At 33.0% G+C, this 12,346-nt stretch overlaps 1 protein-coding gene across 1 annotated transcript; it reads right to left on the bottom strand.

The window, feature by feature from the left end:
* Positions 1-415: 415 nt before the first annotated feature.
* Positions 416-1,963, bottom strand: LOC109150393 (zinc finger BED domain-containing protein RICESLEEPER 2-like). The gene is made up of 2 exons (XM_019298302.1): positions 1,334-1,963; positions 416-1,249 (listed from the first exon to the last, which is right to left on the bottom strand). Exons 1-2 carry the CDS (start codon positions 1,961-1,963, stop codon positions 416-418), a joined length of 1,464 nt encoding a protein of 487 aa, XP_019153847.1.
* Positions 1,964-12,346: the final 10,383 nt, after the last annotated feature.

Here is a 12,346-nt window from a genome sequence, read left to right as displayed (position 1 = left end):
GTACCCTTCCACTTGTACTGAAAGCTGATTCTGAAGCAACAGTTGATATTGGAACAGCTAGAATATCCCTTGCCATTTTAGATAAGACAGGGAACCTTTCAGATTGTTGCTTCCACCATCTTAGAAGGTCAAATGAATCATCCTCATCCACAATAACCTCAGAGAGATACACTTCCAACTCAGTTTTTTTCCTAGACAAATCCCCACTCACCAATTTTTGCTTCTTAATCTGAGATTTCAGTAATGATTGAGGTCTCCCAACAGAAATAGAATCAGATATTGTTATTGAGGGAGAAAATTTTTAAGATTGTTCAACAGACTGGACAGGGAAGCATGCAACATAATCTTCAAACAACTCCTTAAGGCCAACAATCACCTTATCAAACATTGTTTTACCCTTTTCCTCACCATATAACTAGTTAAACTGAATGGGCATATACTCAATTTTGTCCCTGGGGTCTAAGATATTTGCAAAGAATATCAAAAAATTCATTTTTTCAGGCTCACCCCAATACTTATCAAATTTTGCCCTCATATTTTTACCCATCAGTTTAACACTATCTTCTGTAGCTTCCTCCATATTTTTCAACAAGCAAGACAAATCAGAAATCTCAGAGAAGAAGGTATTAGAAGTCACATACAATGATCCAGAAATCCTAACAGTCATTTCATAAAAAGATTTCAGAATCATAACCAAAGATTGAATGGATTCCCAATCTAAGAAATCAGGTACACTTCCACCCAAATCAGATTTAAATGAACTGTCATGATCATCATAGGCTTCAAATACCTTCTGAAACAGTAATGCAGTATTAAGCATCATATATGTGGAATTCCACCTTGTAGGGACATCTAGACACAGAGAATTTTTTGCTTCCACCCCAATTAGATCAGCTAGTGATTTAAACTTCTGCAACCTAGCAGGTGAGCTCCTCACATACCTAACAGCATCCCTGACTTTCTTAACTGAACTGTCACATTCTTTCAACCCATCCTGTACCACCAAGTTAAGAATGTGAGCAATGCACCTCATGTGCAAATACTTACACCTAACAGAAGTACAACCCCAAGAACCCAACTTCTTCTTCAAGAAACCTAGGGCAGTATCATTGCTGGAAGCATTATCAACTGTCACACTAAACACTGATTTTAGACCCCAGTCCAAAAGGCAACTCTCTAAAGCCTTTGCAATACTTTCCCCCTTGTGGGAATATATAGGAACAAATGAAATAATCTTCTTTTGCAGCTTCTACTCACTATCAATGAAATGTGCAGTTATGCACATGTAGTTTATTCTCTGGACTGAGGTCCAAGTATCAGTTGTGATACTTACCCTCTTACTGCTAGTCCTAAAAAACTTCTTCAAGTTGACCCTCTCATCAGAAAATATCTTGAAAATGTCCCTAATGATAGTCCATCTTGAAGGGATTTTAAACCTAGGACAGCAAACTAAAACAAACTTTCTAAAACACTGTCCCTCAACAATTCTAAAAGGAAGTTCATCTAAAATAATCATCTCAGCTAAGGCTCTCCTTATCAAGTCCTTATCAAACACCCAAGTACCCAACACCCCTTCAGTTCCTTCACTACTTTGAGTTCCAGCAGAAGAAGGTGCAGGTTGGAATGTGAGTAGGGACTGCCTTGTCTCCTTAGAGTGAGGATTTTTAAGGCAGTTTACCACATGAAGTCTTAGAGATGAAGTCCCATGTTTCTTGCTCTCACAGCAATACACTTTTGCACAATATATACACTTTCCTTTGATGACAATGCCCTCACTGTCTTTGATCTTTTCAAAGTGATCCCAACATGGAGCCCTGGATTCAACCTCTTTCCTTTTCTTTGGAACAGGTGGAGGCAAAGGCTGCTGAGACTGAGGAGTAACAGTCTCTACAGCAGGTGCTTCCAACTCAGGTTGGGTTCCAGATACACCAGTAACACCAGTCCCACCACTAACACTTTCCATCTAAAAAGGGGAAAGTATCAGTGACACAGAATGGGAAATCACTCATTCAAAATCATCAACAGAGAATGGGCTTTGTCAATTGGCACATACACACATGTATCAATTAAAGTGTTAAACACTTAAACAGGCAGAATTCAGTGAATTTTACATTTCATCATGTATGCAGAATTGCACATAAATGATTTAAGGGTCACATATCCATAAACTTACAATTTCACAGTTACAACTTACAACAGTTACAAGTATTTACAAGTAAGTAACTAACAACTTACAAATTACAATTTACAATTTACAATGAAATCCATAATCAGGCATTCAAGCTAAGTAGGTGTATGCTACTTTATATGCTCATCATTTATATGGATTTCAGTCACACACTCCCACATTTATATGGCTTCCACCAAAATACCATCATGCTTAACATTTATATGGATTTCAGTCACACACTCACACATGAGTACAAGACAGTGAGACACACTCCCACATTTATATGGCTTCCACAGAAATATCATCATGCTTAACATTTATATGGATTTCAGTCACACACTCACACATGAGTACAAGACAGTGAGACACACTCCCACATTTATATGGCTTCCACAGAAATACCATCATGCTTAACATTTATATGGATTTCAGTCACACACTCACACATGAGTACAAGACAGTGAGACACACTCCCACATTTATATGGCTTCCACAGAATTGACAGAAATACCATCATGCTTAACATTTATATGGATTTCAGTATTTAACACACAATGGCAAGGGGCTAGGGTAGTATGGCTTCCACCACAGATTAGGTTACAAATTAGAAACCCTAATCAAACAATTAACAAATTCACACTCAAAGAACTACTGACATGCAATCCGGAACTTCTCAACGGATTTACAAGTACAGTGAGTCCACAGATTACTGAGATTAGGTTACAAATTAGAAACCCTAATCAAACAATTCACAAATTCAAACTCAAAGGACTAGTGACATGCAATCCGGAACTTCTCAACGGATTTACAAGTACAGTGAGTCCACAGATTACTGAGATTAGGTTACAAATTAGAAACCCTAATCAAACAATTCACAAATTCAAACTCAAAGGACTAGTGACATGCAATCCGGAACTTCTCAACGGATTTACAAGTATCACAGTCCACATAATCATAAAAATTAGAAACCCTAATCAAGAAGACAAATACACAATAATCTATAACGGAAATGTAAATAGGGTTTAGTAATTACTTCGTTTCTCAGATTTAATCCCTCGAGAACAAAGGGCTTCGAATCAACTATTCCACCGTTCCACAGTTCCACCGTTCTACCAGACTCCGGTGACCGGACTAGGGTCTAGGGCTTCCACCGTTCCAACACTCCGCCACTCGCTACTCCGATGCTCCGAAGAGGGCTTCCACCAGACTAACAAACAGAGACTAAGACTCTTAGAGTCTTAGAGAGTAAGACACTAAGAGTCTAAGACTCAAAGTCTCAAACTCTCAAAGACCAGAGCGAAAGAGAGAACGAGAGTGGAGACTGGAGAGATGAGAGATGAGAGAAGTCTAGAAGAGTCAAGAGTGAGAGCACGGCTGCGCTTGCTGGAAATGAGTGATATATATACATACACCAAACGACGTCGTCTTATGTAGCGTAAAAAACCCTACACTTTCATCGGGTAGTCGGACGGGTTCGGGTGGCGTTTAATGCCTCCCACCCAAACCCCTTCAGTCCGTCTTCTAGCGTTGCATCGGATCGGGTAAGGATTTCGGATACGGTTCGCTCCACGGATTGGTCCGTCGGGTTTCGGGTCGGGCGGGTGGGTCGGATTCTTCGGTTTTTGCACAGCCCTAACGGAAAGAGATAATAAATTAAAGAAGGGAAGAGGTGGTCTACAAGCTAAGGTAGGTGAATTAATTAGGGTTTTTGATCATAATATATATATATATATATATATATATATATATATATATATATATAATTTGGATCAAATAGGAACTTGGCCATATGGAAGAGAACTAGAAACCAATTAGAACCATCAATTTGAGAAAATCTAATGACTTTAAAGCAAGATTGAAAAATGCGATGACATACATATTTTCATAAATAACTCAAACTTTAAGTGCAAGTGGTAAAATTATGGAATGCACTAAGTAATAATATAGAGTGCACATCTCGTGATATATATAAGTGCGCCAGTGAAATGATTTATCTTTTAAGAGCTTATAGTTTTGTTTTGTTTGTTTAATTGTGTGTGTGTGTGTGTGTGTTTTTTTTTTTTTTTTAAATTGTAATTTGGTTTAAAAGTTTACTTTAGTTAGAGTTTAGTAGTTATGTTTTACCTTTAGAGTATATACTAACAAGGAATAAGGTTCAAATTGGCCACTGAACGTAACCTGAAAATGCAATTAGGCCACTGAATGAAAAAAAAAAAAGTGCAATTAGGTCATTGAACACTTAAAAAATGTGCAATTAGGTCACTGAACTCTCCAAACGTATGCAATTTTACCGAATAGCAGGTTACCATCAATTTTAGCAGGTTACCAGCTTACGTGGCAGCTTAGTTGGCATTTTTAATAATTTTTAATAATTAATTTTAATAATAAATTTTATAAAATAATTGGAAAAAATTAAATAAAAAATAAAATAAAGTCGTTTTTATTTTTTAAAAAAAAAAATTAATAAAAAGTTATTATTAAAATTTATTAAAAATTAATTAAAATTTATTAAAAATGCCAACTCAGCTGCCACGTAAGCAGATAACCTGCTAAAATTGTGGGTAACCTGCTATCAGGTGAAATTACACATTTTTGAAGTGTTCAGTGGCCTAATTGCACTTTTTTTTCGTTCAGTGACCTAATTGCACTTTCAAGTTACGTTCAGTGGCCAATTTAAACCTTATTCCTACTAACAATGGTATAAAGTGCACCAAATGTTAAAGTTCTTAAGAGTTCATATTTTAGAATTTATGGTTTAATTTTTGTTTTTGTTTTTTGTTTTTAGTTTAGTTTAGGGATTCATTTTTATTGTTTAAGAGTTCAATATTTATGGTTTACCTTTGACTTTTGGTTTAGTTTTTAAGATATATCAACATATATATAAACTATGTCATTGTGCCTAATTACATTCTATAGTGTTAAAAACTTAACTCTACTGTTAATTGCAATATAATTTTAAGTTTGCGTAATGCAAAAATATCACCATATTTTTTCTACTAATTACTTAAGATCCATTATATTTTTGGAGTGATTCTCAAGGGAGTGCACTCATATATATATATATATATATATATATATATATATATATATATATATATATATATATATGGAAGGGTTCATGTGCGGGTATTGCGCACCTTAAGTGTTAGATCTTAAGCACAAACTCACACACATTAAGTACAAAACACACGCACCGTAAATTATGCCAACAAAGAAATGTAAGTGAGACTTAAATGCTCTCGCAGTTCAACATTTACAGCATCGTAAAATTCATGTAAATTTATTCTTTCCAAAAGGTTGAACCCCAACCCTGAGGGTCCCCCACATCCGGCCCGACAGAGCATATGGGAAGATGTAAATTATGGTAACTCAACTAAATATGAACCACAGAGGCTAAACTTTTGCTTATTGCGCACAAGGAGCCCCCCACTTTGAGAGGTTGTTCCCACACTGCGGCTGGTGAGACTCAATCCCTGGTCATCCTTTCCAAACTTCACATCTATGACCAGTTGACCTGCCCATGCGGGCACATGTTTTCAATTTATAATCCAGGGTTTGGTTGGAAAAATTGTAATTCATTCCCATTTAATTTCAAGAAAATTTAGGCAACAAAAATAGTTAAAAATACCCTTCTCCCAATATTATTCCCAATCTTTTTTTTTTTTTTTTTTTTGAGTATTACTGACTGACTGACTCTATCAATGTAGCAATTCAATACTATCCATGACCTCTCATTTGGGAGAATCACAAGGTCATTAACCGCTAATTTCCTTGTTAAAACCAACTGCTTCGTAAATTCTTTGATGTTATAGTAAATCACATTGAAAATTTTAATAGGAGCATATTGAGAGGATTCTTTTTCTCCCAATGGCTGCGAATATGCTTTCACTCTCTCATATTTAATTTAGTCTGTTGCAAAACATTCTATATACTTTTTTTAATCAATAAAGTAGTAATGATAGCATGTAAATAATAACCTAAAGTTGACCAATTCGCATGATGATATTATCATGCGCGAGATGCCACCATCATACCAAAGGTATGTGTCATACATTTTAATTGAATTTTATGTACATTTTTCTTGTGTTGTGTGTATATTTGTTTTGAATTATTGTGTGTTTTTTTATTAATAGAAAAACACATTTCTTTACTTAAAATGTACTTTTGAATAGCGGTTTCAGATTTTCCTGTAAATTAAATTAATAATAAAAAGATATGATTTTATGCAAAAAAAAAAAAAAAAAAAAAAATGTTACCCCTTGGTGTGAAGTGAAGGAGGTGTTAATATACCATTGTGCATAATAACTTTTAATTTGTTATGAATTATGAAGACTAGTATAATATGAGATTATTTTTTATTTGCGAGAAAACTGCTATTTAAAATTGTGCTCTCAATAAAGTCGTCTTGTGACCATAATCGGCAAAAGACTGGTAAACTAGTTCAAATTACGACCGATTCAAATTGAAAAGGTCAATAAGGCAGGTCGAGTTAGACTTGAAATTCTGTGACTAACAACTTGGTAGATCAAGAAAGTTCGATACTGGCCGGAAAGAGCCCACAATAATGGGATTATTATTTTATCTATATATTATTCGTTGCTTGATGGATGGGAACTTTTCTCAATCATCCACACCGGCCTTGTCCGCCCTATATATACCCCATCTTCACTCCTCTCTTCTCACACATCAAACCAGAATTAGATCTGCTTCATTCTTTCCTAATGGAACAGTATTTTACGAATTTTTATGTTTTCTTTTTCAAGATCTTGGGCTCCTACAACACAGATCGAGGAATCTTGGTCTCTCCCAATTCTTAGTATATTTCTTAGGGTTTTGCTTTAGTTGTTGTGTTTTCACACATCAAATCAAGAATTGAAGATCCAATTGAAGGCGGGGTAAAGGAGGTGACAGAAGAGAGTGAGCACAGATGGTGTTTTCTTGCATGATTTTATGCTAACATGCTTGAAGCTATCTGTGCTCACGCTCTATCTGTCATCCCAATCTCTCTCTCTCTCTCTTTGATTTTAATTGGATATTTTTCTGGCTGTTTTCTGAGTTTCTTGTTCATCTCTTAGATTTGTGTATATTTCATTTAGCCCTTCTACAATATTTTTTAGTTTTCCCCCACTCTTATATATGCTGCTTTTCGATCTTATAATTGCAGTTTGATTTGGTAATTTTTGGATAATTTGTTGCATGTTCTCCATGAAAATCTGCAGTTCTACTACGTACAGGAATTGTAGTTGCACCAGGCTTTACTTCCTTCAGGTAAATATATATATATATATATATATATATATATATATATATATATATATATATATATATATATATATATATATATATATATATAACAATTCAAGACCCTTTCTCCATTACATTTCTTATCTTCTATATCATAGTTTTAGAAGGTTTGAAAATAAATAATAATTGTTGGAGAAATTAGGCTGATAAATCTTAAAATAAAGAATGTTGTGTCATGGCATAACCACTGCCTGCAAATTCACATCTACCGGTGCAGGTTCACAACAACAATGACATTGAAGCGAGTGAATTGTGCTTAGACACCACAACTCTAGTAGGCTTCACGATGGGAGTTTGGTCTGAACTCATGTAATTCTCCTTTAAATAGTATAGGCCAAGTAAATATAAGCCAGGTACATATTAGTATAATAGATAATAGATCTCACCTGTCTTGAATATTAAATCAAGACTAAATCACAAAACTTACATTGGCTTCCATTTTCCCAACATAATGGTGATGGGCTAGGTACATCTAGAGGTGTCACATCCTAAAGACACCAATATTTGAACCTTTGTAGAAATGCAAAATCATTAACTTCTCTTTGGAGGGTCTCACTCTTTGTTTTTATAGCTAGGTTGCCAAAAGAAGGATTATTGGGGTATAAGTGGTTGGTTTTGTTTTGACTCTGTCTATATATATAAAAATCATGAAATGGAAAGCTAAAAGAAAGAACAGTTGGAAGTGGTTTGCCAACCCCCCTCCTCATCTCATATACAAAGAGGCTTGAGAATATATGGTATGTATGTCTAGAATTTAGAAGGATGTGTAGTGTACTGGACTCCTCAGTACGTGCGTTGTTCTTAGAGAGTAGTTAGAGTTGATATTTTTCAATCTTGTTAATGAGAGATTTTGACATATGTGGTTTGCTGGTTACTTGCCCTTGTTGTCCCATGCTTAATTTTCTGCTTAAAACTTTTTGTTGACCAGTTAAGGTTTTAGATCTCAAGCAAGTTGAGATGATAATTCGAATAAGAAATCATATATATATATAGTCATGCGTGTGTTAATATGGCATGTTCATGACCTAATTTACGTTAATTTACTTAATTGGTTGTCTTCGATCAATTATACCTTTAATTTGGAGCTTTGCATAACCTTCTGCACTTGCAGCATATGCTTGTACAGCCCGCACGAGCTTAGCTCACTAGGTCAGTAGATAGTATTTGGGAGAAGAGACCAAGGTTTGAACTTCTATAACGGCAGTGTAGAAATTATGCCCAAAGTGGGCTGATCATTCTTTATGTGCACCGGCATTTAACTCTATCTGCTGAGGCATTATTGAATCTCAGACTAAAATGTGGGGGACTATTGGAGTTGGGAATTCAACCTTTTGGGAGGTTAGAAGAATCATATGCTTGTTCATATTTACTTAGCTTGGTTGTATATTTTTTTTCAACCACATTTAACAAATTAAAATGATTGAAAATTCTTGGAGAACACATTTTTCTGCCTCATTTTTTAACTTACAGATCTTCCATATGGCAGGTTTAGGGCATCATGTGGTTCCAATGTGTCTAGGGTTGGATACAATATTATTGTGACAGGAAACTACCATTATATATAGGAAAACAATGATGGTTATTTTAATTTGATTAGGTAAGTTTTAATTTACATTCAAAGGTAGAAAAGAAGTAATTAAAGAACTAATTTTAATCACTAGGGAGGTTTTTCGCGATTACTGTTTGGTTTACCCACTAAACACTCTTGCATAGTAACTGCACAATTTTTGTGTCAATGCACGCATACTCTTTTCTTGTCACCACACAATTTAGATAGTAACTGTAAGTTTTTTCGTTAGTACACATTCTTAAGTAGTGATGGTAAATTTTTTCGTCATTAAAAAAAAAATAAAAAAATTAAAGAACTAATTTATGGGTCTCGACCAAGCAACCTTAGCTTAAAAGAATTAACCAAGAGTTTATGAGCACAATACTCCTCGACAGAGTTTCAAACCAATAGACCGAACTTGGCCATAGGTGATGTAAAATCTGTACAAAAATTTATCACACTATGCACCATATACAGCTTTACAATCGAGTAAAAATTCAAGTTTATCAATGTTAACATTTTAATAATGATATATAAAATGGTGTATCGATGAATAAGGGTCCTTATACAAGTTAAATATTTGATGCAAGAATTTAAATTTAACATGAGCATACAATATATATTTAAACCATTAGACAATTTGATGAATATATCAATTATAAATTCTCTATATGTTAATTCATATTCTAAACTATATATATATATATATATATATATATATATATATATATATATATTGGTTTTCCAAAAGGTCCGCATCAGCAATACAAGAAATAAAACTAGGAATACAATCATCATATTCTACCCTGCCCATCGAACCATATGTAGCTGGTTCAAAGCAAACGAATATTATGAATAAGCAATCAAAAAGGGGAGCTTTGTAAACCTCTTGTCACTGCCGTGGTCACAAGCTTCGCATTTGTTTCAACAATCACCCGGCTCCACCTCTTCCGCTTCACCCAACTCAAAGCCTCTCGCACCCCACGGCCTCTGCTTCCTCGCACTGAATAATTCTAAACTATTATTAGGTCACAAGTTAATAAAACAGTTATATGATACGACTTGAAACAAATAATTTTTTTTTTGAAATAATAAATAAATAATTTTTTCATGAGCATACAATATTTAATTTAAACATTAGAAAATGTTGGTGAATATATCAATTAATTTAAATACTCAATGACTTAATACATATTTCAAAGAACAAATTTTACTTTGTATGTTCGGAAACTTGGAAAAAAATTTCAGAAAGTAACTCATTTTTTGAAAAGTATTTTAATTTTATGCGAATGTCAGAAAACTATTATTAAATTTTAACTCAAAGTTAAGAAATTACATTTTTTCTATTTGGTTCATTTTCTAGAAAATGAACATATTATTTGTTATAATAATAATAATAATAATAATAATAATAATAATATGTGGTAGCGGTGGTTGTTGGTGTTGGTGGTGGTGGTCATGGTGATTGTGGTGGTTTTGTGATTGTGGTAATAATAATAATAATAATAATAATAATAATAACAACAGCAATAATAATAATAATAATAATAATAATAATAATAATAATAATCCGTAAACTAGAAAAGAAGAAGAAGAAGAGAGTAAAGAGAGAAATGGAAAATAAAGAATCCAAAAATTGTCTTCCTACTAAAAAACTAGAAAGACATTTTTTTTGTCAAATTGAGTTTTTTTTTTTTTTTTTTTTTTTTTTTTTTTCATTCATTATTTTTTTTATTATTTTTCTTGAGCACCCAAACATTGAAAAATCTAGAAAATCTAGAAGTCATTTTCTGAATTTCTAAATGGACTCTTAGTTTTTCACTATTGTGACATTGTCTCTTTTAGACGTTTAGTAACATTGTCATATTTAGTTAATAAAATATTTATATGATAAAGCATATATTGAAATAAATAATTTTAAAGTATGATAACAATTAAATAAAAAATGACTATTTTAGCCCCTCAATTATACTAGAATAACCAATTCAATCCCTTAATTAATTATTAACTCCATTTAGTCCTTAAATTGTCTGTTTGGTGGTCATTTTAGTCCATCACCTCAATTCCTCAAATAGTTGTTCAAATTAACGGTGATTGAATAATAAATATGTAAGTTCATCAGTTTCTTCCCAAAGCACATATCAAATAAGTAAAAAATTGTTTTTAAGTCAAAAGTATCAGGTAATAACTCAATTTCCTCTTATGAATAAAAGTAATCATATAGCTAAATCCTTTCAAAATGATTAAGGGAAGCTAAGAAATTACTACTAATAAAGTGAAAAAATGTGATACTTTTAAGTCAAACAAATTTTGATTCCCTTCAACTAAATGTGTAGGGGTGTGAAAATTAACTTCAGTAAAAGATCAATTTATCGACTAAACCGAAGAACTTCAGTTAACTGTTTTTAACCGATATAATTCAGTTTGATTAATGGTTAGGGATCTTATATAATTTTTGTTAATAGTTTCGGTTCGAAATTGTTTGTTAACTGAATGGTTAGGGATCTTATTAAAGTTGGCTGAATGTTTGGCATGACCGCTTAGGTCATCCAGGATTCATTATAATGTGAAAGATTACTAAGAATTCATTTGGTCACCCATTGAAAAATCATAAGATTTTTTAATCACATGAATTCTGATGTGTTGTTTACTTCCAAGGAAAATTAATTACACGGCCATTGCTAGCTAAAATTGAACTTGAGTCGCCATTGTTTGTAGAATAAATTCAAGGTGATCGATATATGTGAACCTATTCATGCATCATCAAGATCATTTCAGTAACTTATGGTTTTAATTGATGTATTTACTTGATGGTCACATGTGTCCTTATTACCAAATTACAATTTGGTATTCACAAGACTTCTTGCACAAATAATATTTTTGCAATCCAAATTCTTGATTATTCAATTAAGACAATTCGTCTTGATAATGCATTTAGTTAGGACTTATTTATATGGCATGCTTGATCGCGATATTTATATGAAGATTCCTGAAGGGTTTAAGTTGACAAAAAAAATAAATAAATAAAACAAATTTTCTTGTGAAATTTATTCAATCAAGTTGAATAAAGTTTTGTAAGGGTTAAAGCAAATTGGCATAAGTAGTATAATTTTCTTAGTGAATATTTGATGAAAGAATGTTATAAGAATGATCAAATATACCCATGTGTTTTCATCAATAAATCATGAGTAGAATTTATTATAATAGCTGTTTATGTTGATGATTTGAATATGATTAATTAGAACTCTTGCAATGTTATCACAATCTATGCAATGGTAAAAGCATGAATTTGAAATCAAAGACCTTGAAAAAATGAAATTTTG

Source organism: Ipomoea nil, unplaced genomic scaffold (assembly GCF_001879475.1).
Source record: "Ipomoea nil cultivar Tokyo-kokei standard unplaced genomic scaffold, Asagao_1.1 scaffold2279, whole genome shotgun sequence".
Taxonomy (NCBI): domain Eukaryota; kingdom Viridiplantae; phylum Streptophyta; class Magnoliopsida; order Solanales; family Convolvulaceae; genus Ipomoea; species Ipomoea nil.
The sequence above is the reverse complement of the archived record's forward strand: the minus strand, read 5'-3'. Positions and strand labels throughout refer to the sequence as shown.